This window comes from Lindgomyces ingoldianus, assembly GCF_010093535.1.
Source record: "Lindgomyces ingoldianus strain ATCC 200398 unplaced genomic scaffold BDR25scaffold_18, whole genome shotgun sequence".
In the NCBI taxonomy this organism is placed as follows: domain Eukaryota; kingdom Fungi; phylum Ascomycota; class Dothideomycetes; order Pleosporales; family Lindgomycetaceae; genus Lindgomyces; species Lindgomyces ingoldianus.
This window is the reverse complement of record NW_022985179.1, coordinates 437,103-461,620: the sequence shown is the minus strand read 5'-3', so window position 1 is coordinate 461,620 and position 24,518 is coordinate 437,103. Positions and strand designations below refer to the sequence as shown.

The 24,518-nt window shown below is 51.0% G+C and overlaps 12 protein-coding genes across 12 annotated transcripts; 5 read left to right on the top strand and 7 right to left on the bottom strand.

The window, feature by feature from the left end:
* Positions 1-233: 233 nt before the first annotated feature.
* BDR25DRAFT_287636 (MFS general substrate transporter) lies at positions 234-2,077 on the top strand (the record flags this gene model as incomplete). The annotated part of the gene is made up of 2 exons (XM_033688340.1): positions 234-940; positions 992-2,077. The coding sequence occupies exons 1-2, from the start codon at positions 473-475 to the stop codon at positions 2,075-2,077; spliced, it is 1,554 nt and encodes a 517-aa protein (XP_033546875.1). The 5' UTR covers positions 234-472.
* Positions 2,078-2,576: 499 nt separating this feature from the next.
* Positions 2,577-3,701, bottom strand: BDR25DRAFT_369957 (uncharacterized protein; the record flags this gene model as incomplete). The annotated part of the gene is made up of 1 exon (XM_033697125.1): positions 2,577-3,701. One exon carries the CDS (start codon positions 3,699-3,701, stop codon positions 2,577-2,579), a length of 1,125 nt encoding a protein of 374 aa, XP_033546874.1.
* Positions 3,702-5,497: 1,796 nt separating this feature from the next.
* BDR25DRAFT_334549 (L30e-like protein) lies at positions 5,498-6,570 on the bottom strand. The gene is made up of 3 exons (XM_033692944.1): positions 6,506-6,570; positions 6,262-6,454; positions 5,498-6,209 (listed from the first exon to the last, which is right to left on the bottom strand). Exons 2-3 carry the CDS (start codon positions 6,377-6,379, stop codon positions 5,947-5,949), a joined length of 381 nt encoding a protein of 126 aa, XP_033546873.1. The 5' UTR covers positions 6,380-6,454; positions 6,506-6,570; the 3' UTR covers positions 5,498-5,946.
* A 132-nt stretch (positions 6,571-6,702) lies between these two features.
* On the top strand, positions 6,703-8,243 carry BDR25DRAFT_304017 (vacuolar ATP synthase 16 kDa proteolipid subunit). Its single transcript, XM_033690121.1, has 5 exons — positions 6,703-6,841; positions 6,998-7,010; positions 7,152-7,281; positions 7,391-7,651; positions 7,713-8,243. Exons 1-5 carry the CDS (start codon positions 6,825-6,827, stop codon positions 7,778-7,780), a joined length of 489 nt encoding a protein of 162 aa, XP_033546872.1. The 5' UTR covers positions 6,703-6,824; the 3' UTR covers positions 7,781-8,243.
* Positions 8,244-8,467: 224 nt separating this feature from the next.
* Positions 8,468-10,914, bottom strand: BDR25DRAFT_262592 (WSC-domain-containing protein). Its single transcript, XM_033686774.1, has 2 exons — positions 10,123-10,914; positions 8,468-10,065 (listed from the first exon to the last, which is right to left on the bottom strand). Exons 1-2 carry the CDS (start codon positions 10,476-10,478, stop codon positions 8,580-8,582), a joined length of 1,842 nt encoding a protein of 613 aa, XP_033546871.1. The 5' UTR covers positions 10,479-10,914; the 3' UTR covers positions 8,468-8,579.
* Positions 10,915-12,114: 1,200 nt separating this feature from the next.
* On the top strand, positions 12,115-13,307 carry BDR25DRAFT_355755 (uncharacterized protein; the record flags this gene model as incomplete). Its single annotated transcript, XM_033695517.1, has 8 exons — positions 12,115-12,369; positions 12,432-12,584; positions 12,616-12,666; positions 12,770-12,848; positions 12,914-13,034; positions 13,066-13,117; positions 13,158-13,210; positions 13,259-13,307. The coding sequence occupies 8 exons, from the start codon at positions 12,115-12,117 to the stop codon at positions 13,305-13,307; spliced, it is 813 nt and encodes a 270-aa protein (XP_033546870.1).
* Positions 13,308-13,329: 22 nt separating this feature from the next.
* Positions 13,330-14,823, bottom strand: BDR25DRAFT_355754 (uncharacterized protein; the record flags this gene model as incomplete). Its single annotated transcript, XM_033695516.1, has 11 exons — positions 13,330-13,345; positions 13,381-13,475; positions 13,521-13,606; positions 13,669-13,698; positions 13,766-13,913; positions 13,969-14,085; positions 14,149-14,358; positions 14,414-14,449; positions 14,484-14,535; positions 14,564-14,717; positions 14,754-14,823. The coding sequence occupies 11 exons, from the start codon at positions 14,821-14,823 to the stop codon at positions 13,330-13,332; spliced, it is 1,014 nt and encodes a 337-aa protein (XP_033546869.1).
* A 57-nt stretch (positions 14,824-14,880) lies between these two features.
* On the top strand, positions 14,881-15,965 carry BDR25DRAFT_355753 (uncharacterized protein; the record flags this gene model as incomplete). The annotated part of the gene is made up of 8 exons (XM_033695515.1): positions 14,881-14,927; positions 14,956-15,064; positions 15,100-15,245; positions 15,269-15,301; positions 15,336-15,602; positions 15,643-15,688; positions 15,732-15,821; positions 15,852-15,965. 8 exons carry the CDS (start codon positions 14,881-14,883, stop codon positions 15,963-15,965), a joined length of 852 nt encoding a protein of 283 aa, XP_033546868.1.
* On the bottom strand, positions 15,959-17,549 carry BDR25DRAFT_304014 (oxidoreductase-like protein). Its single transcript, XM_033690120.1, has one exon. The coding sequence runs from the start codon at positions 17,363-17,365 to the stop codon at positions 16,364-16,366; it is 1,002 nt and encodes a 333-aa protein (XP_033546867.1). The 5' UTR covers positions 17,366-17,549; the 3' UTR covers positions 15,959-16,363.
* A 138-nt stretch (positions 17,550-17,687) lies between these two features.
* BDR25DRAFT_304013 (uncharacterized protein) lies at positions 17,688-19,788 on the bottom strand. The gene has a single exon (XM_033690119.1). It carries the CDS (start codon positions 19,349-19,351, stop codon positions 18,185-18,187), a length of 1,167 nt encoding a protein of 388 aa, XP_033546866.1. The 5' UTR covers positions 19,352-19,788; the 3' UTR covers positions 17,688-18,184.
* Positions 19,789-20,290: 502 nt separating this feature from the next.
* On the bottom strand, positions 20,291-22,850 carry BDR25DRAFT_304010 (uncharacterized protein). The gene is made up of 2 exons (XM_033690118.1): positions 22,087-22,850; positions 20,291-21,846 (listed from the first exon to the last, which is right to left on the bottom strand). The coding sequence occupies exons 1-2, from the start codon at positions 22,465-22,467 to the stop codon at positions 20,491-20,493; spliced, it is 1,737 nt and encodes a 578-aa protein (XP_033546865.1). The 5' UTR covers positions 22,468-22,850; the 3' UTR covers positions 20,291-20,490.
* Positions 22,663-24,051, top strand: BDR25DRAFT_36073 (uncharacterized protein). Its single transcript, XM_033696295.1, has 2 exons — positions 22,663-23,057; positions 23,107-24,051. The coding sequence occupies exons 1-2, from the start codon at positions 22,766-22,768 to the stop codon at positions 23,799-23,801; spliced, it is 987 nt and encodes a 328-aa protein (XP_033546864.1). The 5' UTR covers positions 22,663-22,765; the 3' UTR covers positions 23,802-24,051.
* Positions 24,052-24,518: the final 467 nt, after the last annotated feature.

The window sequence follows — 24,518 nt, the reverse complement described above, 5'->3', positions numbered from 1 at the left end:
GGTGGGTGATCCACAAGTGCAGATCCGGTCCTAACAGCCACTCAACTCCACTCTCGGAGTTTTCTACTACTTCATCGAGCGAATCCTGCGGTCGACGACGATATCGCCTACCGTTGGTAGCACCATTGTCTTACATTTTGCTTGACTCAAATAGGCAGCCAAGCTACATCAATTGCATCTGTCCAGAAATAGTGGCGACCTCATTTTCCTCGACCGAGTCACCGCCATCATTGCAACAGTCCGCCATTATTCATCACCACAACCTTCATCATGCTTTCCAGGCAAAGGAAGATGGCTAGGAGGGCCCTTTGCTTATATATTGAGGTAGCCTCAGTAAAGGCCAAGTTTATTGTTTTGTCCCCTTTAGTCACGCTTCTCCTCTCAAAAGAAATCCTCTGTTAGTTGAATTTTTCATATCTAATCGCATCATCTCCTTGAGATACTATCTGCTGCCCGTATTCGCTTAACAGCAATGACGCTAGGAGATGAAATTGTAGAAGAAGGACCCGGAGGCTCCTACACCCCTTCAGAGTTTGAACGACTCGGGAGAGAACGACCGGAGGCATTCAGTTCTATTTGGACAGAATTAGGGTTCTGCTTCTCTTTAATTGGTTCCATTTTTGCTGCCGAGTATTTCACCTCTGGTTTCAACATCCTCTTGCCAGTGCTGACTACAGCCTTGCAAATTCCGTCGCAGGCAGAAACTTGGCCAGCCAGCGTCTTCTCCTTGGTCACTGGAGCTTTCCTTCTGCCTTCTGGACGTCTTGCGGACATGTTTGGAGGAAAGGTAGTCTTTGTTTCTGGCCTTATCTGGTTTCTTGTGTGGTCTATTGTTGCGGGATTCAGCCAGAACTACACCATGCTCATCATTTGCCGAGCCTTGCAAGGGCTTGGACCTGCAGCCTTCCTGCCATCTGGTATAATGCTCCTAGGTAGTCTCGTAGGTCTTTTAAACTCAATTCTAACTTCAAACACTAACATGGGTTTGTAGTACCGCCCTGGTCCACGCAAAAACCTCGTCTTTAGCCTATACGGCGCCTTCGCTCCTGTCGGATTCTTTGCAGGGATATTCTTCGCCGGTGTGTCTGCTCAACTCATATCCTGGCGATGGTTCTTCTTCTTCGGTTCCATCATGTTGTGGGTAGTAACCATTGCATCATACTTAACCATCCCATCTGACCAAGAAGAAAGAAAAGATTGTGAAGTGAGGATGGACTGGCTTGGAACCTTCACTATCGTTCCTGGTTTGCTCCTCGTGGTATTCGCCATAACTGATGGTTCCCATGCCCAAAATGGATGGGCTACTCCATACATTCCAGTGACATTCGTCATCGGATGGCTCTTTCTCGCCGGAACTGTTTACGTTGAGGGCTGGCTGGCAACGCAACCTCTTCTCCCTAGAGACATGCTCGATGTCAAGGGTATGAAAGCCTTGGTAGTTGCGCTCTTCTTCCAATACGGAGTCTTTGGTATCTATCTTTTCTACGCCAGCTTCTACATCGAGGAGATACTCCACGCATCCCCGCTCCTCACCACGGCGTGGTTTTCCCCGATGTGTGTTGGTGGGCTCATTCTGGCCACCATTGGTGGCTTGATTCTTCATCTGCTTCCAGGAACGACCCTACTTGGCCTCTCAGGTATATGCTACATACTCTCGGTCGTTCTTTTCGCCATAATCCCTACAAACCCCAACTACTGGGCCTACATCTTCCCAGCCATGATCTGCGCCACGGCTGGTATCGACATCACATACAACGTCACCAATATATTCATCACCACAAGCATGCCCAAGTCCCGCCAGGGTCTCGCTGGAGCGCTGATCAACAGCATGCTATTCATCGGGATATCTTTCTTCCTTGGCTTTGCGGACCTGGCTGTTACTCAGACGGCCGAACTGGGGCAGAGAGAAAGCTACAAGGTCGCGTTTTGGTTTGCGACTGGATGCTCAGTGGTTGGATTGATTGTCATGTTTTGGGGTGTTCAGATTGGGAAGGCGGAAAGCCGGCTTACAGTCGAGGAGAGGGAAGAGCTGGAGCGGGAGTTGAAGAGACGGAGCTCACATCATGTAGGGCATTAGGTCCACATCCTGGAAGAAATTGGGAATGTGTCGTCTCTCTAATTAAAGGTAGCAAGGTATTTTAGGTCGAATGCTGTTTTCTAAGCTTACTGCGCTATGTCTAAAGACCTCTTGATCTTCTTACTCTGTTTGCATTTTAAAAATAGCCTATAAATTACTTTGTCTGCAATCTTACACAAGCTAATAAACTAGGTCTATAGCTTCTCTGTTAGAAGGTAGTAAAGGGGTTTTAGGGCTAAACGTTGTACTCGAAGCTTACAACGCTAGGCTTGAATAATTTTCTATATCTCCAATGTCATTATTACAAAAATAGCATGCAAGTTATAGGCCTATTATTGTACAAAGACTAACAGAAAGCTATCTTACAAGAAAACTTAAAAATCACCATCTAATCTACCCAGCATGAAATCTCACACTCACACCCGCTCAAACAATCCTCCAAACCCCTGTACCACGAACCTCCTTCTGGGCCCCCACTTCAACTCCCCCTCGTTACCCCTTATTCCCCGTCCTCACTGCTCTGCTTCCTATCGACCGGCTCCGACTTTCCTTTCTCTTCTACCTTCTCCTTCTTCAGCATCCTATTCCGCGCCTGCTTAGCCCCCGGTTTCCTATACGGCGCCATTTCGCGCGCCGTGCCGTTCCGCACCGCAACATCATCCGCTACCAGCCGCGCGCGTAGAGCATCCGCGTTACCGCGCGTAATTAGGCCGCGTTCGCGACCGATAGCGGCGAGGTCGAAGTAGCCGAACTCTTTGTAGTCAGCGGGAGTGGTGACAGTGGAAGGGAGGGGGGAGGCAGGGGTAGAGGCTTCTTCGATGATGGTGGAGAAGTGGCGGTTCGGGGTGGATTTGGAGACTCGGCCGGAAGTGGCTTTGTTCTTCCCCCTTGTCGGGGCTGGCGTAGGAGTAAGGACTGGGGTGGGGGCTGGGACTTGGGCATACGCTGAATCAACATCCTCCTCATCCTCCAAGACGACCCCTTCTTTCCAGCCCTTAGGCTTACCCCATTCATCAATCTTCCCCATGCAATACTCCGCTAACATTTTCTTCTCCGCTACGTCTTTCCGCGCATGCATCTTCTTCGCTTTGTCTAGATCTATCATCTTGACGTCGTGCTTGCGGGATGGATCTAGGTGCTGGCTCTCCCACTGGAAATCCAATACTCCATTCTCGTGCCAGGGCTGGGCGAGCTTAGTGGCGGTGTCGACGGAGATGATGTTGGACTGGACGAGGAGAGTGGCGTGTGAGGACATCATCTGGGATTCGGTGGCAGCGCGAGAGTCTCCCCATGCGTTCCGCTTTGCGGTTGTAATGATGGCAGTTTGAGGCGCGGGTGGCTGTTTGGTCTTGGAAGGTACCGCTTTGGTGGTCTGTTTGGCCATGGTGACAGGCTGAGGTTGGACGACGGCATTAGACGTCTGAGTGGCGGATTGTGGTGCAGTATCAGTAGGCTGAAGTGAACGAGCACGAGTTGAGAGTGCGGAAGTGGCAGCTAGTGGACCTGAGGACGAGCGAGAGATAGTGATGGCCTTTTCAGCGGGGCGAGAACGACGAGAGCGAGTAGAGGCAGCGGTGAGAGGGAATTCGCGAGCGGATGTGTTAGATCTCGTGCTGCGGGCCATTTAGAAGGTATCGTTGGTGGTGATGAGAGATGGAGGAATGGTAGGAATGGAAATTGACGAAAGGAAAGACGTCTAACTAGCTAGTGGTGATGCAGGAACGAGACGATAGGCTTTAACGTGGAAGCGCCGGTGACGAGCTAGGCAAAAGCTCAGGATCTGAGGTAGATGCTGATAAAACAGGGCTGAGCTGTGCAGGGCTGAAAGGTGCAATTCTGGGTTGCTAGCAACAGTGATGGCGTTGTACTGCACTGTACTGGTCTATAGACTCTGGATGGACTGGCGAGATGCAGCTTTCCTAGATGAGAAAGTTGGCAATGAAGGAGATAAGAGGTTTGTATTGTTGTCCGTAGTGCTGTGAGACAGAAAGGAGAAGCTGATGAAGGTTGGTGACAGAAAGACAAAAGAGACGAGAGGTTTGTACTGTTGTCGGTGGTGTCGTGAGACGAACGCAGAAGTAGATGAAGATCTGGAAAGAGGCTGGTGACGATCGAGGTGTTGTGAGACTGGAGAAAGAAGTAGGTGGAACTCTAGAAAGGCTTATGGTGTCTGGTGGTTGTGCGAGGAAGAAGCTATACAGCGCCAACAAGAGGCAAAAGTGGGTGAGGCTTTAGAAAGTCGGGTTGATAACGAACTAGACAAGAAGCTTGTTTACCGTCATTAATGGCGTTGTGAGACAAGAACCAGAGGTAGGGAAACTTCAGTAAGCTAAGTTGGTGCCTTTCAGTTGCGAAAAGAGGAAGATATGTTGCGAACAGTAAGTCGTGTGGGATTGCCGAGGGCAAGCATGTCCTTAGTAGACGAAGTGTTTATGTAGGATTTTTGAAACCGTGTTTGGTGGTGCAGGCGTTGTGGTTTCGGCAGAGAAACCTGCGCGAGTGGTGATGGCTTTTGTGCTGGTGCTGGTGCTGGTGCTTATGATTTTGCGGTGTTGTGATTGTTCTGGCACAGACGGGGGGTGAAAGATTGGAATTTGGCGGTGTGGTGGGAGCAATTGTTTATCAAAAACGTTTAAGAGATAACCCAGTGTGAGGCCTCTCAGTGACACAATACTAGACAGATTATTAGGCTGGTAAGCTTTATGGCGTGGTTTTGATGATGCTGCAGGACGTGATGACTAGTTATGAAAGGCTGGTAGTTTGGGGTGAAAGCAGCACTTTACATTGAACCATGCTCCACATCATACTCGTACCAAAAGCCCACAATGAGGTTTGATGTCAATGTCTTTTGTGCAAGAGCCGCTCTCTGCACAAGCAGAGTCCATCGTCTTCCACTTGGCGTCGACAATCGTCACTGGACACTCATGGGCCACCATTGGCATGTCTGACCGTTAAATTGACACAGCCCCGATTGAACTGAAGTTACCTACTGTAGAAGCAATAATAATTTTCTTCAGTGTTTGAAATTAAGAAGAACGTACTTTACTTTGGGAGAGTGACGTTGAGAGCACAGACGCGCCAATCCGAAAACCATCTAGCGGTCTTCTCTGAACATCAGCGTAAAGCTTGGGATGTCCAATCTTTACAGCGTCAAGTCACTGCACTCCACACTAGTCAATGTCTCGCTACTATTCCTTCTCGTGGAGATCTTGTGTCGTGGTTTGTTCTGTAGACTAACATGTAAAACTTCTATCTCGCCAAAATGAAACACACTAAAAGTCATATTCATGTCTCTCTCTGCTTGTCTTGGGCAAGCACGGAGCTGTTTGCGTTGTCTGGATACTTCTGCAGACTTTGTTTGAGCTGAGGAGTTTGGGCTATCAATATACTATCGTGGGTTATGTATCTTGTATCTTGTTCGTCTAATCTCGCATCACACCCTATTCCTCCCTCATCTAAGGAATCGATAGGATCCCTTCCACCAGATTATTGGATTAGAACCGAAGATCATGCATGGAAAGCGCATATAATAATTAGACCTCCTGACCAGTCTCCTTGTCGTTGTGTCCGACGGGCAGTTTATATGAGCAGTCGGCAAGGACAAAGAGGGCTTGGTTAGAATCACACGGTCAGGATATCCTCGTCATAGCAAGCCCAGTGCTCCCACTTTCCGTGCTGCGTGCTGGAGGCGTGGCAATAAGATTAGGTGGACTTGGGGATATATGGTATAATATGCGTATCAGATTGTAGCTGGTCTTATCTGAGCACGTATGTTCCTAAGCAGGTGGCTGAGAAGTCCAGACAAATTTTTCTCCGAGATTCCGCACTTGGCCAGCAATAGTTGTAGTTCCAGTCGGCCTTGATCTCACTTAGATCTGCAGCCTTTCAACCTTGTCCTTCAGAGTTCGAATCTGGCTCATGAGGTCCGAAGCCTCGTTCGTGGTAATTGAGGCGGCAATGACAGCGCGAGAGACACCACAGGCGCGTCCCAAAGCCATCTTGGAAGGAACGTAGACGTAGGGCACGTTCTTGTCTTCGCAGAGAAGCGGCAGATGGAGAAGAATGGCCAACGGGGAGGTGTCGGCGGCCAGGATGACCACTTCGGCGATGCCGCGGTTGAGTGTCTTGGTTGCTGGAAAGTTGTTAGTATATGTAGGGAGGGGTTGGGATTGTTGGTGACTGACCCTCGTTGGCGCCCTTCTTCAGCTGGCGGTAGTGAGTGGCCTGCTGCACCAGATCGAGGATCTCTTGCGAGAGAGCCTGGTCGGCAACGGGCCAAGCGGCAGAGCTGTCGTTGGACATGGTGAGGGGGTTTTGTGAGGAAGAGGTGCTGGTGGGGAGAACTGGGTTCACTGCTCGGCTCGCCCGTGAGGGTTCCTGGAAGTATTGGTAAGCCAGGTGGCGGGGATGGGATGGGGGATTACTTACACTGCGTATGCTCGCCCGTTCTGTTGGCTGTCGTGGGGTGCGGGGGTGGTGGTGTTGAGGGAGAGAGTGAATGATGGAGCCTCAGTAGACTTTTTTGGATTTCTTCGGTTCGGAAGATCTTGGCGGTCGGTCACGTGAGTGTCCAGCCGACCCTGGCAACGGGGATGGCCAAGCGAAGAACTGCACCTGCCTCCCATCGTCACCACTCCGGCTCCCTCACCACACCATCCTCGTCTACCCATTCACCACAACTCATCTCCCCATCACAAGCCCGTCCTTCGACTAAGTATACACTCTTCTTGCTTAGAGAACCGCCGCAATGGTCTCCGATTACTGGTGAGCCCCCCGAAGCTCTCTTTATCGCGCTCTGCAGGCAGCTCTAGCTTTGCTTCCGCGAGATAAGCTGGAGCTTGCGGTCGACAAAGCAACCCCCTGTCTCTGTCCTTCATCGCCCCAATCAATGAATGCTCGCTGACACGATGCTTAATCCAGTCCCGTTTATGCCGTAAGTCGTCCTCATGCTCCTCTTCGCCTCCCTCCCAAGTCGGCTCCACTGTCTCCCCTTGACCTCCGCGGTCCTCCCCCTTATCGTAGCAACAATTACACTGCGCTGAATTGGCGGACAGCATGCTGATGTCTGCAATAGCCCTTCTTCGGTGCCATGGGCTGCACCTCCGCCATCGTCTTTACATGTTTTGGCGCTGCCTACGGAACTGCCAAGGCAGGCGTTGGCGTCTCTGCCATGGGTGTCCTCCGTCCGGATCTGATAGTCAAGAGTACGTTTATACCATTACCCTCCCCCTCCTACCCTCTCCCGCCTCCTCTGTACTTGTTCCCTCCAGGCGCTCCCCTGTTCTCCCGAGACCCGACAGCTAACATGTCCAGACATCATCCCCGTTGTCATGGCTGGTATCATCGGCATCTACGGCCTCGTCGTCTCAGTCCTGATCTCCAACGATTTAAAGCAAGAATCCTCGCTCTTCACCAACTTCATCCAGCTCGGCGCCGGTCTCTCTGTCGGACTTGCAGGTATGGCCGCCGGATTCGCCATCGGAATCGTCGGAGATGCCGGTGTGCGAGGAACTGCGCAGCAGCCCCGGCTGTTCGTCGGCATGATTTTGATTCTCATTTTCGCCGAAGTCTTGGGTAAGTTTGGGATATCGGAATTGCTTGATCAATGGGCGGCGACTAATTGCTTTGTCTGCAGGTCTGTATGGTCTCATCGTTGCCCTGCTCATGAATTCCAAGGGCAGCACAGCTACGTGCAACCCATAAACGCTTCGTCCATCTCGCCGTCGCAGCGTAGCCAATTTCCCCTGCGATGAGAATCCCGGCATCGGTATCGCTATCTATTGGACACACAAACACATCTCTCCCGAAAATGACCCATGACCTATACATCTCTCATACTTTGCATGGCGCTCACGGATTCAAATATCTTGTGCGACATGTTGTACGTCTTATTTGTGTATTTTCTTTACAGTGGGCCGCCTGCACGGGCAGCTGGACGGATTAGTGGATGATTAGGGAGAGATAGGAGGCGGGAGGTGGTCAACGTAGGAAGGGAGGCAGACAGAATAGATAATGGAATCAATTGTGGCAAAATGCAATCCATCTGGTGGGAGGCGCTGCCTTTGTGTACTCTTAGGGTCTTGGTTTTTGTTTTTCTTTTGAGAGTAGATGGGAATGCATTTGGCTTTCTTGGTACCATACTGCTTTGGTTTGAATTCGATGGGACGAATGCCCGTGATCAGATATTTTCCTTCGTGCATGCTCTCTAGATAGCTAAATCAGCTATGCTGATTCTGCTCGCCGCCTTACCTTTTCTCAAGAGCAAAAATATTTTCAAGACACTCAATCGAATAAAGCGAGCGACAAGAAGAGAATCGAAGAATGCGAATGCAAATGCAAATATCATACAAATGTGAAGTGGAACCGTAATGCCGAAACAAACTAGGCGGGGGAGAAAATAACATATGCATGTTGCTATGCATCCAATGCACGCACATACCACCCATCCAAGATACTCAAGTCCAAAGAGCCACCCATATCTATTCTATCTCTCATGTCATCCCTATATATCCCTCGCATGCCTCCTCACCTTCGGTGAAGGGGTTGGCGTCGCATACATCAAACACGAACACGCCTGACTAACCTCTGAAGGACCAGAGCAGTTCCCTAGGTATGTCGGAATGGCTTTGGGATCCGTGTTCACAGACGCCGTGTACGTCGGACAGAACTTGCTTCCAGGGACGGAGGCTGTGGGGTTGAACATTTGTCGCACGCAGTTGTTTTGGGGGCAGTCAGGGGCTTTGGTTGGTTTGGGTGCTGCCGCGGTCGTGGTTTTCGGGGCCGAGGGAGTGGTGGCGGGAGCCTTTGTCGAGACGACACTGGTCTTAAGAGAGGAAGAGGATTTGACTGGCGTTGGGGCAGATGAAGACGAAGGCTTCAATGTTGCCGGCGATGACACCGCTGCCGCAGAAGCACTCGGAGCCGGAGCAGTATCTCCACCACCGATCTGCTGATTCTTGCAGGTTGCACCGCACTTATGATAAATGCTCAATGCGCCGCCATTCCCGCAGAATTCCTTGTTGTTTCCCATGCATTTCATCGTGCAAGACCCCATAATCCCGTCCTTTGGCGCGGCCTCGGCTTTCAGCGTGTTATCGCAGTAGCATTCCCTTCCGTACTCTAGTCCGGCGTAGGAAAAGCCCGCGCCAGAGCAGAAGTCCACGCACTTCTCCACTGTCATGTCATCGCTGGACGTCGACTTCCCGGTGAACGTGCGAGATCCAATGTTATCAGTGCCGCAGCCGGTATATTCCCACTTCTTACTCGTCGTTAGATCCACGAAGTTAGTGCTTGGGGCTGACAACGGGGTCGTCGGGCAATTCGCAACAGGGGCAGCGCGACCAGGGCCAGTGGTGACGGGATTGCAGCCGGGGAGCTTGTCCATCATGCCGTCGACCTGTTCGTTTACGACGGTGGGGAGCTTGCACGCGTTGCACTCGGAAGCAGTGAACATAGTGACGGCACCGCATTTGGCGACGCTACCTGAGTCGTCGAGACAGGTGTCGACGGCTTTTTGCAGCACGGGAACGTCCCAGCCGTTGACGAAGTCGCCGTGGAATCCGTAGCCGGTTGGGTCACCGTTGGAGAAGACAAAGGGGTGTTGGTTGCCATTCCACTCGTTGACGAATTTGTTGGTGTCATACAGCACCTCAAAGAATATCGAAATCATATGCTTGGGGAACTCAGGGGGGCAAGGACCGGAGTTGTATTGTCCGCCAGCTGGGTAGCTCATGTGTGATTTGTGGTCGGCAGTATCGAGATCTTTGCCGTTCCAGCACGCGGGGAAGAAGACCTGGGCTCGAAGCCCTCCAGGACAGTTGTAGTTTGGGATCTCGTTGGTTTCAGCCTTGTTGGCGCCTAGGCAGGCGAAGGAGACGGCTTTGGCGTCGAGGCCACCAGTGAAGTTACGCTTGTAAGGGTCGCCTGCGAGCATCCGGAAGCCTTCTGGGAAGGCGTTGAGTTTCTCGCCGGAACTTCCAGTTCTTTGGCTTTACGGGTATTAGCATGTGTGGTGTTTTATGACTATTGGCTTGGGACTGGCTCACAGATAGTAGACCGTCATGCCGCCATTGGTGTCGCCTCCATCTCCAACAACAGGAACAGGGAAGAACGACCCGTTCTTGGCATGGACGTAGAGCTGAGGGGTCCAGTAGTTTGACATATCCTCCTTAATCTCACATGACGAGCACTTCGCCGCGCGAGCTTGCTGGAAGGTCATCGAAGGACCGAAAGCGGAACCACCGGAAATGGTATGCACATGACCACCGACAGCGCCGGGATTGACAATCGGGTCAATTCGTTCTCGCACAAGTCGTCCAGGACAGGACATGCGAAAGAAGGCGGAAGCTGGAGCAATTGAGCCCGCCAGACCAAGGGCTAGAGCGAGGTTGTTGATATACATCTTGAATTGAAGATACGAAGGCGGTTCAAGATATCGAATCTGTGATTTGATTGAGGCAAGTTGACTTGGAGAAAGAGTGTATATATACGCGAAGGTACAAAGAAAGACTTGGGTGAATCCAAAAGAATGTCGTGCAACGAGCGTCAAGCTCCACAGGAAGTAAAGAATGGAAGTGGGAACGAATGTCTGGGTTCCTCGACCGTGGAAGAACAAGACAACAAATCAAGATGTGGAGAGGAGCAGGTTGTAGCATCCTTTGTACCTCTTTATACTATCGCAAGGCGGGAGTGGCTCAAGTGTTTCAAACCACACCACCAAATTTCCTCTATACGACGTCAGTGCTCTGCAAGAATGAGTTTGCACCTGCCGGATTCGTGTGTGATTTTGCAGACGAGTGGGCATGCATGGCGCCTGGCCTTCTCCTCCTGGCTAATTTGAGGCTGGCGGCACCAGTTTGGCGTTTTTTTGTTTGAGGAGTCGCTTGGGAAGCCCGGATAGGCGCCAGGGTCCGTGATCTTGTGTTCCTTTAGTCTCCAAGACCATGTCTGGCATCTGTCTGCATATCGAGGACATCTTCAGATACAGCACCGTCGGCTATCCTTCTCGAATGCGTTCCATGCTGATAAGTATGGGGGCTGCAGTCGGGGGAGAGCAGGTCTTCCACATCAGACCTGAACCTCCCGCTGAATCCCGACCCTAGAAACTAGATAAGCATCTCATGCAGGAGCAAAGGACGAAGCCACCAGCGCATCAGCATTAGTCTAGAAGCTAGAAACAGAACCCGGAGAGCGGTTGAGCAGGCGTTCCTACCACTGTAGCGGCGTTGGTGGATTAGAAGCAGTGCTGACGCTCTCAGTTCTTGAAGTACCGCTGTCACCGAAGTGCTGCGGGGCATTTCGAAACAATTCAGACCAATCATTTTTAGGTTTTGTATCCTTTTGCGAACAAGCCTCATGCCACTGGATCCGCCGTCGAAAAATGTTTGCGGTGAAACAAACTAGAGGCGTCTCTGCATGCCCCTCGTACAATTTATCTCGCCTGCCTTGCTGGTGGTAGATCCAGCCCAAAGAAGTAAGATTATTTCCCCTTAAAGGCCTGGAAACTGGCCCCCTAGTCAACATCCTTGAGGGGAGAGATTAAAAATGCGTACTAGGAATAAATCTAAAGCGTCTTATAAAAGGATTTAGGATGTTTTGCTCCTCCATTTTTTGTTCGGTTGCCAGATGGGCCCGAAGGGCCAAAGCGTCTCGGAGCTTCCTTGGGAACACACCTTCGCGAGCTAGTGCTACAATCTCCGTTAATGACCCTATTCGAACGTCACCCCTCTTCTAGAAAATAGACGAGCATGTAGTGGAATGCAACACATAAACATCAATCCTTCACATGCGGCCTCCAAATCTATTTCACACAGGAACGATCGATAAGCGAGTTTGGCTCGTCCAAATCCTAGCGTCTCTTCATCGTGCGGATCTTCACGTGCAAGGTAGATGCGGGTTTCTCATTAAGCTTCCGGTAATTCGTTGTTCTATGAACCGCAAAGAGCTTCAACGCACTTCTGGGTTAACGTCTACTTGATGTGGATGCGCTCTTCCCCGGCCCCGCCATGTCCACGCTTGCCGGCACACAATTACATACCATGGTCATGGAGTGCGTGGTGGGCACCATGACATGCCAATACGGCCTAGAATATTTCATCAATGCTCCTGGACTGGGCAGCAACCTAATTTTCAACATAACAACAGATATATTCAATCCAAATCGGTTCCGTCCCGATGCCGATTCACTCATTCTATCCATCGTTTCATCCCAGCACCTCATCCTACTTCGCACCGCTCTTATTTCTTATACCGTTCGCTTCTTTAGCGTTGGGCTGATGCGAGTCTCCTTCCTGGTCTTCAAATTGAAAATTTTCATAAAGTCTATAGAGGCACTGACTCGCTCACAGAACTTGAGTTGCGAGCTTTCAACGACGCCTTGAACATAGTTTCTCAGTCATGGGTACGGTACCTGGGCTTTTTTCAAGATCCGGAGTTAGCACCTAAAGAGACGGCTGCAGGTCCCCATGTAGTTTCCCAGGAACCTTGGGCGAAATTCCCCGCAATAGAGGTGTAGGGAGAGCATTTAGGGATCTAACTAGCCAATCAAGGGATACAACGTTTTGATTCTTCTCCACATTGGACGACCTCATGTATTGCGAAAGATAAGCATTGCTGTTATACTTCTTGCATGGAGGTAGGTGTATTATTCTATAATTTCTTCTGGGTTATTCCGTCGAAAATCCTACGTTCCAGTCCTCTACGCTCTTCCAAACATCTTTGATCAGGGGGATGTTTATCGAAGATCTCAACAAGTCTGTATTTAGCGGCTACGGTACAGTAATTGACCCCAGGGGTAGTTACGCGCCAGCGCCGAGATGATCTGATCGTCGACGTGAGCTATGCTTGTTATCAAGGTATTAGATATGCCTCTTGGTGGTGATGGCCATTACTACTTCAGTATTTCATTCGTATCTTCTCGGCCCACAGAAGCTGACGTCCCCTTCAGCGTAAAGAGCATGTGGATTTCTTTCTTCGGTAGAAATTAAGAGAGATGGCTCTCTTAACGCCGGACTTGTAGATAAGAGAGTGGTAATTCTATGGGTTTGTAAGAATATCAAAGATTCTGGGGGATCCGGACAAGATAACGATTATTGGTGGCTCTGCCAACGGAGGCTCAGTTTTGGCGCAGCCATTGTAAAAAGGTCTAAGAAGCCATTCTTTAGAGCTACGATGGCTGACGAGTAAAATGAACGAATATAAGACTGTGTGCTTGGTCAACTCGAGGACGTAAAACATCCACGAGCACAACAATTTCAAAGCGATACTAGGCTGCAACCACAGTATCAGGAGCTGCTTACTGCTACTGAATATGGCGGGCTCGAATGTCTTCGTTGTCAGAAGACGGGCTCATAAAAGGCCAACCGGCTAGTTTATCTGAATACGAGAGCCTATGAAAGTACTTCATTCCCACCCACTACCTGAGTCTTAAGCTAATACACTACACCAAGGCTACTCCTACATCACCACTGAAAACAACATCCGGAGAATAATGGTTAGTCGGCCTCGCCACTAACATTGGCTCTCTATGCCCTACATTCCCATCATCACACTCGTTCATGGCACGACGTCTATAGCTCTAGCTATCTACCAACTATAAAACCACATTATGGCAACGCAGTGCGCTTTTCAGCGACGTCATCATCCACTGCCCTACCTACTACATGGCCAGCCACATGCGTGATTACACACCTACCTGGAGATTCGTTTTCAGGACTGGGACACAGGCCCACCAACCAATGCGATGTGTTTGTGCGATACTATGCTTGGAGGTGAGCCAACCTTCTCTTCTCTCGTAATGGTCCGCACTGACTGCTGACTTACATTGTTGAAGCTCGTCCTGGAGAGAATGTAACTGTCGCTAATACTCCCAAAGACTACTACATAATTCTTACGATGCCACTGGATCCCAATGCTATGGGTTCGTATACAGGAGGTGCCGACCAGAATGACCGATGTATGTATCGGCGGTAGCTGAGAACGGGGCTTGGATTGGGAAAGATTCCGTGGTGCTGGAATCGAATGATGCGAGTGTAGAGGAAATATAGGGTTTGGATGCGGGAGCGCTATGTGACTTTCAGAGAAGCGAGAACTTGATAGCGAGTAAATTGAGACCGTGCTATTTTATAGTAGTTTAGAGAGTAGGTAGACTTATGACTGGTGACCTGGATACTATATGTTTCTTGCACTAAACCGTAGTATGGTTTTTTCTTTTGTCGACAAGCAAACGCCTCTCGAGTAGTGAATGTGTATAGTAAACCAATGATCAGCCAAGGATGCAACGACTCGCATCATTCAACGTAATTTCTCTATCGACCTTTGGGCCTTAGCTTGGCGCACCCAAGTTAGGGTCCGAAAACCAAGACCGGGGAACCGCTGATAAGCATTCGGCTCTCACCAACCCCGATACCAACCTCCGTGTTCCTTCAAATGTCCGCACATCCGCATCAAGCCATGGCTGACTACGGATCTGCACATTTCGGGAATCACCCATCACTTGCGCTAATCCTTCTCGCTTCTAGGTTCCCTTTCCCTTCCCTTGATGCAAGATTCTCCACGGAAATTCGACAGCTCTTTCCAGCTGCAGGAGACGCGGCTACTGCAGGCGCCCCATTGAGAATTTTGGTACGCCTCCTGGCTAGAGCTGGGAAAACAAAGGAAGTCTAGCCACTTGCCCTACAGCATGGTTTTTGGCTCGATCTTATGTGGTACTTAGCCTTGAAACGAATGGACAGCACTCGTCCAAACATTCAGGGCTAGCTCAAGTCATCATCTCCTATCTTGTGCTGGAATGGACTGATAGAAGGATGGAGTCCGTGTCACGCATACATCACTGCGGGGTTGGTGAACCAAGGTACTGCATATCCATGGCGAAATGTAAGCATTATTGGTGAACAAAATTTCGACATCTTCCCGGATTACCGGCAGTCCTTCCGCTTAACCAACAGTATCGTTAAGCCTCAGATGACAAAGAATGTATCCCAGGCTCTAGTGAAACATTGACCATGGCTCAAGGATGGCGGAAGGGGGTGATTGTGGAATACAGACTAACAGCTCCAGCCTCTCACAGAGACATGTCACACAAAGGAGGAGTTCCAGGAACCCCGCGTATACCACCACTGCACACACTGGTATACAGACCCCCTTTGAGTATTCCTGATACACCGGTCAAGTCCTGGATGCCTATCGTGCGAGCACTGCAGCTGAGACAGACGGGTTGAACGGTTAGTCTGCTATTGAAAACGGCGGCGGCCGATCATAGCCGATGGCTTTGTTCTCGTGCTTTGTTTCCTTGCATGCCTAGGGAGAGGGCGATTGGGATCGTCCTTTCATCGTGTGTCGTCCTGATTTGGAAGAAAGGAGTCGGAGCTAGAGCCCGACCTTTAGGCCACTGCCTACTAGTTGCTGGTTACGCGGGGTGCACATGCTCTGCCCCTTCTCTAAATCCTTTCTCTTGCATCGTCTGTGTTTTCCACGAACTATTTCTGCTAGCAAGCCTCTCTCCCATCATATTTTCAGACAGCGACGAGTATTTGGGCAGGGGGGGGGGGGGGGATATGTGCAACAAGAAGGCAAGGGGGGGCGTTATGTGTTACAATCTTGCGACTCTGGAGAGTATGTTACACTAGCCAAATCTTGACGAGAGCACTTGCCTGAGTTCGCAAGAAATAATCCAGATGAGAGGATTGACGCTAATCTGGACTCAGATCAATTAGAGGATACTGCATATTTCGTGCATGGCTGTTTGGTGAGTTCTTCTAGTTCTAGCTCATTACAGGAACATTCTTTAGTGGTGCTTATTGGGGATGGAGACGATGAGGAGCTGCCTGGGAGAGTTAGTGTTTGCTGGACTTCTATGCTTTCAAGACCGACGCTCCAGCGTGTGAAATGATCAATATCCGGAGATTTATAATTATAATACATAGTTAAAGGAAGGGAATCTCTCACTCATGTACCGCACTGGGTTTGTGTGAACGATTGTGAACTTTTCCATTTCACTCCACATGACCAGGAAGACACTGCATGGCATTCCCCACTCATTCGGATCTGCCTCAGATTAGATATCAATGCTTTGGTTCGCTCTACAAACCGCATACAAGAGCCGACCAATCGTCTTCGTGCTCTCCACAACATATATCCTCCTACAAACACTTTCTTCAGTTCTAATTCTTCACCTGACAATACACGCCCAGCCCAAGACCTCCGCATCGACTCCAAATCAAAATCCAATATCCCACCCCCCACCATCCCCGCTCCCATCCCTAAGCTCTCCAAACTCCTCACCACCCATCACAGTGCCTCCTTCTCTACCTTAAACAACAACCCATTATCCCTCCTTACCTTCTCCGTAATCCCCACCACCGTCCTGCTAATCCTCTCCCACTTCCTCGCCGCCTCCTTATCCTGCTCTTCAATAATCCGCGCAAATTCTTCCGCCTCCTCTTTCAAATTCAAATGTTCCTTCTCCTCGCCACGCTCCTCTTTCTCTCCCTTCTTCTGCGAATCAACAAACTCCACCCTCTCAATATCTGTAATACTCGGTGTGACGAGCGTTCCCTTCTCCCCATAAACCTCACTTGGAGTTGCTGAGTTATAGATCTTGCTGAAATTGATAGCAACGCTGAAACCCTCATACTTCAGCAACATGAACCCAGCGCCATCAGCACCAGTACTAATCACCACCGGATGATACACACTCTCCCTCGGTGCGCCAAACAGCGCAACAGCAGCAGCCACGCAATAAACCCCCAGATCCACCAACGCACCCCCGGAATACTCCAAACTAAAGATATTCGGCGTCTCTCCTGCTAAGACTTTATCGTACCGACTCGAATACTGCGCGTACGTCAAGCTAGCGCCGTAGATGGGCCCGAGACAGGGAAGGTTGTATTGCAGGATTTTGAAATTGCGTTCGTGGAGGTGCCGGTAGGCTTCTAGTAAGAATACGTTGTTTTCCTTTGCGAGTTCGAATAGTTTATCCAGCTCTGTGCCCGTACTGGTCGCCGGTTTCTCCAGGATAACGTGTTTCCCTGCCTTCAGCAACTCCGCCGCTTGCACGAAGTGCAGGGAATTCGGGGAGGCGATGTAGACGGCGGAAATGTTAGTGTCGGCGGCGAGGGAGGAGATAGTGGTGTGGGTTTTGATAGGTTGGTCGTATTTGGAAGCGAAGTGTTTTGCGGAGTCGGAGGAGCGGGAGTATACGGCTGATAGGTTCCATTTGGAGGTTGCGTGGGCGCCGGCGACAAAGGAGGTGGTGATCCAGCCGGTGCCTATGATGCCAAAGTTTATCATTTTGGAGGGTGGGTGGAAGGGAAGCAGGATTGAGGGTGTGGATGTTGTGGCGGTGAGCTTGATCGTCAGAAAAATGTGTGTGGTGAAAGGAGGAATACGTCAATATGAAAAAGAGTGTATCCTCCAAGTTTTCAGAACAAAGCCAGAGCTATTAAAGAGCCTGCAAGACGATGTGATGTTGAGGGCGTGAGCTCTACTCACCCCACCAAACACGAGAGCTCTTTCGTCATCGGCCAAGACATTTTGACAGCTCTAGAACCCCCCCAATCCCTCACGATCACAAATAATTCTCCGTTAGTGCCAATGCATCGTATGAAGGAGACTTTGATTTCAGTGTACAAGGCTAGCTACTCCAAAACCCTTCCTTTGCTGAAGCCGCCATGCTAAGTCTGCTGATCGTCCCAAAAGAAAAAAAAAGAACCCCATGCTCCATGCCCGTAGTGTGCCGCAGGAGGGTATCATGCTGATGTGAATCTCTCATTGTGTGTGGTTTGTGCCTTTGTGCTTTGCTTGCTGTATGTTGCGAATCCAACGTCTCCATGCCCATTCGTCCGCATTTCAAGACCCGCATCCCGAGAATCGAAAAGACCAAACCATGAGGTGCAGATGCCTATTGAACAAGCCAGCCGGATAAAAAGCCACCATTAAATCAAGGCTGCAGCCTACGTACCGTGAACGCCTTAGAATGCCGTGAGTCTCTTCCGGTAATGAAGTACACATAGACCATTCATGCCTGGCTTGGATGGTTCGGGTCTTTCTGCAATTGACCTACCACCCAGTCCCCTTCAGCCAATTTTTTGGTGGCGGAAGATTTCACTTTCAGTCCTCCCAGATGGTCTCTAAGTCGAGATCTCCTCGTCTCTCAGCGCCGCACACGCTCCACCTCTTCCTGGAGTCCCGCTTGCCGAATCCAAGGGTGCGTCCGCTGCCGCCCGGCACGTCCAAGCTGGATCTCCTCGCGCCATCTGTGCCTTCCTTCTCTCTGTCTGCAGCCGCTTTCAGGCGGGCAATGCGGTCTGCCTCGATTGCCTCTGCCTCTGCGTCGGGCGTGTCTGGAATCGTTTCGAGGGATGAGATGGAGGGGCTTCGTGAGCGCATCGAGGTCGGAGTGGATGGAACCGAGGACGACGTGAGTGAAGACGGATAGTGGGCGTTCATGCCTGGGAAGGGTTCGTTGAACTTGGAAGCCGAGAGCAGGGGAGAGGAGTGGGTGGACGTCGGCGTGCTAATAGCGGGAGTGCTGGTGGCGGTTCCGAACGGGACAGAGACTTGGTGCAAGGGCGAGGCGGGCCTTCGCCTACCAGTCCTGGAGAGAGAGTTGGAATTGCTGTAGAAATTGGCCAGGGGTGACTGAATCGGGGTCGTGTGAGACAATGCGCCTCCTGGCTTGGGCGTCAGTTCCAATTCGGCATCCTCTGATATGTCGCACACGCTTGGTGCGCCAGAGTGTATGAACGAGTCTTCTGCTGTTCTGAAGGGGCTGCGCGTTCGCTTTGGGGAGCGAAGGGGCGAGGAGGGGCGAGCCAGGGGCGTTGGGGAGGGGGAGAGCGCGAGGTGGCCGGTTGGGCTCATGACAGTCGGTAGGGAGTGTGCCCGCGTCATTGGGGGAGCGGAGAGCGAGCTGGAGCTGCTGTGCGAGCGGAAGTGGGAGCGTGAGTAGGGAGAGCGGTTCCGCGGTCGTGGGTGGTGGGTGGGAAGGGAGTCTGGCGAGGGGTCGGTCTGCGCCCGCGGGGTTGTGGGACGGCGGTGGTGGCTGCCCTCGCTGGTGTTGCCCGTCTGGCGAGAGAGGCTGCAGCAGTCTGCTTCTTCCAAGCTGGCCCCTGGGACAGGGGCGCTTGGGGTCGTCATTGCCTTGGGTTGGAGGGCGAGGTGGTCGGCATGAAGGGCCTCAAGGGAGGTGGAGGAGGAGGGAGGAGGAGGAGGAGTGGAGGAGAAGTCGGTGAGGTCGGTGAGGTCAGTGAGGTCAGTGAGGTCGGCAGCGGTCATGGCGAGGTAGCAAGCGGCCGGACACTTGAATACATATCCAGATTCCAGAGCTGCGGTAAGTACTTGGTAGTGGGTGTGGTCCTGGAGTTGCACCACTGGGACGCAGGAAGGACCTTGCGCGTTTCAGCCTCCGGAAAGTTACAGGCGGCGGCAGTGAATGGTCGACAAGGCCTGACTTGTTTGACAGGATGCCGTCACGCACAAGGGGGGCGACAGTCGGCGTGCGAGGTCGAGCAGAGCTGCCGCTGCGACGGTCGGAGCTGTGCTGGAGCTGTGCTGGAGCTGTCTAGGCGAAGCTGCTCTGCGATGCTCCTGCGACTGAGGGGGGGGGGCTCCTTGCTGCAATCCTGCTGCCGCGGCCGAGTATTGCGAGGAAGGGCGACTCCGCAAAGGGACTGCGAATAAAAACAGACACCTGTCAATGGGGTACTATGCGGTGGCACAGCCAGCCCTTCATTATATAGCTGAACGCATCCAGGCGTGATTATGATTGCTGCGAGATTAGTTGGTCGCTCGCGCCCGTCACCACTTCAGCCGGCGTCACTCAAGGGCAGCGGCCAGAGCTAGCCGCGGGACCGCTCCCTCCCGCCAAGGCCTCCAGTCGGACCCTGAAGGAATGCCCCCTTTGCACCTGGCCCTCTCTCCCAACCCGCCTTTCAACACCCCCCCTCCCTTTCCCCCCCTGTGCCGCTAGTCCAATCACCGCCCCCGCTTCATGAGATGTGCCCTGATATAAGGCTGCAGCCCGCCTCGTGTGACTATTTTCAGGTCAGTTGATATGGAGCCATCCATCGATAATGCACGGTCGAGATCTCCTTGCCCTAACCCGCCATCCGTCGGCTAGAGTCCACATGTATCCTTTAATCAGATCATGTGTCTGCGCATTAAGCCAATGTCAAGGTCAAACATCGAAACATCAGCTTTGTCCTCGTTTATAATCCGTTATTCATGCGGCCGATGCACAGTAATGACGATACACAAAGAATCGCTGCTCATGACGATCCTGGAGGTGGACCTAACACTTCATGCATTACGTCGCCTTCATTTGCACCCTTTGGGCTGTTTGGATGGCTCTGGTAACAAGCTCAAGCCATCATTCCGTCTTGTTCGTGCACCAAGTTGCTACTAGTTTCCTATCTTCAATCGAGGCTGCTCCCGGTGAACTGCTGCAATGTTGTCTCCAGCAGCGCCACCACCCCATCGTATACCGCCTGTTGGAAACTCTCGTTCTCAAGACTCATATCCTTTCGGTCGAAGTCGCACCTGATACAGCGTCTTACGGCCTCTGAGTAACATTTTCCTGCTTCAAATTCAATCTCATTTTCCACAATCCGATCTGCAGTACACCATTCAACGCCTGGCGTCCCCCGGCAGTCTAGGTCGCTAGGCATACTGAGTGCCTCAATAGGTTTTCCGTACCAAAGCTCGATGAGGAGGATGCCCAGAGTAAAGAGCGTCTGGTTGCGGATTACTCTGCACGACGGTGCCGACCCGGGTGTCGACGGCGTTCCCGTGGTTATTTGGGGTGTGAATCTGCGGCAGACATATGGATGGTCGTAAAGCGAGGCCCCTGGTCGGTGTATAAAGAAAACGTCGTCCTTCGCCAACTGTTCTTCTATCCACGGAGTTTTATACAGTTGCAGAACGCTCGAGGCTAAATCCACGGCAACTCGGAGCTTGTCTTGCTGAGTCAACCGCCGCTTCACATTGGGATTCCGGGCGAGTACTTCTTTGAGTGAGTACGTTGCCCATTGCTGCGGTTGGCATGTTATAGGCGGGTCTAGCAGATATATGCCATGCTTTCTCTGTACGCTGTCAAGGAGGTAGCCGATGCAAAGCTCTTGGTATGGCTGCTGCAGCTTGGCTATCGTCTTGCAGAGATCCTGTATTTGGCTATACGCCGGGCTGGAGGGCGTCGACCGCTTTGATGCAACTATCGTTGTTCCCGTTGATCCTGTTGTGGTTTGGACTTGAATACCGATCTGCTCAAACCGTACCCTCCGTTTAGTGCCGGGACCTATAGCGTTATGCGCACATGGCAATAATGGCGTGCGTTGTGTGGGTGTATCCGCAATCCATCTGATATCAGCCTCTTTCCAGTCCCACATGGATGCCGAGGCCTCTGAGCTGGTGGTATAGGAGAAGATCACCCGGAAAGGCGTCTTTTCCAGAATTTCATCCTCGGTTGCGAGTTTGTTGCTCCTGTTCTCTAATCGCAGGTTAACGGCATGGCCCGGACATCCGCAACGCCAGCCTGATTTGAGGGTTGTATACAGGCTCCTCGCATAGCTTTGAAAAGCCTTGAAATTGGGACATCGATTTTTGTTCTCGGTGGATCGAGTTGGCTCTAGCTCCAGGGACTGCTTCGTTAAGCGGGTCAACTGTTGATTGTAATTCTTGAGATTTTTGAGGACATCTGAATATTCAGATTTACTGATGCTAAACTTCAGTCGCCGATATTCCTGTTTGAATGTGCTAGGGTCGGTGAATTGAGGCTATTAGCATGTTAGTCGTGATCCTAGAGCGGCAAGAGAATACGGCAGTGCTGGTTAATCATCGGTAAGTATCCTTTAAATACTTCTCAAGAAGTATGGCGAGGCCTAATTGGTCTCAGTAGCAGCACCATAAGGGTGTTAAACTTAAGAATGCGGACTGGATTGAAGGGGTTCGTGGGAAAGGGCAGGGGTCCGCCCACAGGCCATGAGAGGTATTCAAGTACAGGAGAACACACTCGCCTTTCCATCGGGGCCTAAAACGAGCTTCTCCATCATCTTCCTTAACTCAATTTCCATGCCCCGGACATTGCCAAGGTAGATATCATACGCGCCTCTCAGGCGCGATTTTAACTTTGCGTCTACATATTTTTCCTTCCAAAGATCGCGATTGGAGAGAAAATCGTCCATGTGCTCTCCTCGGACAATACCTGTGAGCAGCTGCTCTAGAGTGTTGATGAATATCCCACGCTCGGTGTTGACTTGCAGGATGAGAGACCTCAACTCCGTTTTGTATTTCCAGAAGCGTTTTGCTGTCGCAATTCCTTCGGCGTAGTGCTCTAATGCACTGATGATGAGGGGAAGCGATCCAAGGACCACCCCGGCGATTTCGAAGCCTGACATTGAGGAAAAGCCTCTGAGGCGGGGGATGATGCACGAATAGAGAAGAATCGGACCGCTCACACTGTTGCAAATATCTTAGAAGGTAGGACATAGGATGTAAAGAAGGGTGTTGGTGTTCGACCAGGCTGAGCTTCTGACGAAGCAAGGTGCGCTGCACGTGCTGAATTTAGCAGCGAATCGGACCCCAATTTCTTCAGCCTCATCTTGTCTCACGCAAGACACCCTCATTAACCATCGTTCCTAACAGACAGCGCCTCATCTCCAGAACATGCTATGAAGTAGCACAACGGCTTGTGTCATGGCACCGAGCGGACCAGAAGATTTGTCTTCCATTGCGACCCATGTCCGGGCGTGTTTTGCCGGCTTCCAACAGGCTTGCAGCAGCCTAGCTCAAGCTAATGTAGCCATTAAATGCAAAATACCTAGAGGCAGCATCAGTGATGAGCTCGGGCGCTTTCGACTGTGGTGTGCTAACCTTGCAGCTCATCGCAAGGGCAAGAGCTCGTTAGACTACAAGCTCCGCGAAGCATCACATATCAAAGACAGGGTAATCGAGTTGCTACAGAGCCTCGAGACGGTCATACAAGAAGGTAAAGTCATCAAGCTACTAGTTCCGAGAGGCTTGCTTACGTTTTATAGCGACTGAGATTATTAGTGGCGATAGGACCCCTTGGGAAGATCTCTCGGATTCAGAATCCGAGTTTTCGGATGATGGCCTGACTGATCCACGTGCTGAACAGTCCGGGACGACTGAGCTGCAACAGCTTGTGTCAAATATGTCTGAGATTACTACCTGTCTGATGCGTTTGTCAATGGCTATTCGAAATCCCGCTCCGCACGACCAATTCAAAGCATCTACCAAAATTGACACCTCTCACTTTGAGACATTTGACATCGACCATGTCCGAGGAAAGTTCCCTAGAGCGGAAGAATGGCTCATCATTCGACTAGGGAAAGCGATATCCCGCAGGAGGCAATATCTTCGTTACCGTGACGAGCACCGAAAGAAGCTAGAGCAAGGCCTGGAACCCGCCGAAGTCACTTCTGTGGTCGGCGTGGCTGCGACTACAATAATCGTTCCCTCTGAGAGAATCGAGAGTACGGTCGCTTCATCGATACCTCTTGCCATCAAAGCTACTAGTTCGGTTGCAGATTTAGACCAAGAGGACTATTATGAGGACACGCTGTCCCAGACCTCGTATGCATCATCGACCAACGACGCGGCGAAATTGCGACCCCCTCCTCTTCCAGAGCAAGGTCAAGATGGCGATCCATTTGAATGTCCTTTGTGCTTCCGATTCACATCAGTCCGACACGCAGTTGCATGGCAGTAAGTTTTTTTTCGATCTAGTTTGATGGGTTATAAGTCAGCACATCAAGCGCATTCATGCTTCCTGTCATCTGCACGAAGTATCTCGGCTAAACAAAACCTTGGTCTGCGATCAAACAACAAGGTTGGCAGAAGGGGCTAAAGAATTTGAATTCACAGAGGGAGACCTATAGAGTTGTATTCTCCTAGCTTTGCAGCATGACTCTTCCCTTTACTCTTACCATCTTCTGACAACCTCTATTTCGTCTAGCCACTGACAAACAACCAGTAAACATGTGTACAGAGATCTTCACCCGTATGTATGTTCGTTCGAAGAGTGTAAGATACCAGATCTCACATACGAATCTCGACATGACTGGTTCAATCACGAGCTCCATTCACATCGTCTATGGTGGGAATGCATTGACGGTTGTAACCTTCCGTTCTTCTCTCGAGTCAAATTCCGGAACCACGTACACCAAGTTCACTCTGAATTTTACAGCGAAGACCGCTTTCATGATTTGATGCGCAACTGTGAACGGCAGATTGGGATGGACACAGCGGCGAACTGTGTACTCTGCCAGCAACAGCTCCCTTCCCTTACTCAGCTTCGACGCCATATGGGAAAGCATCAGGAGGAGCTGGCTTTGTTCGCCTTACCCTCTTATATGAAAGATGGCGACGACAAATGCGACGACGAGAACGACCGCAGTGATACTCGTTCCATTCCGATTTCTATGAG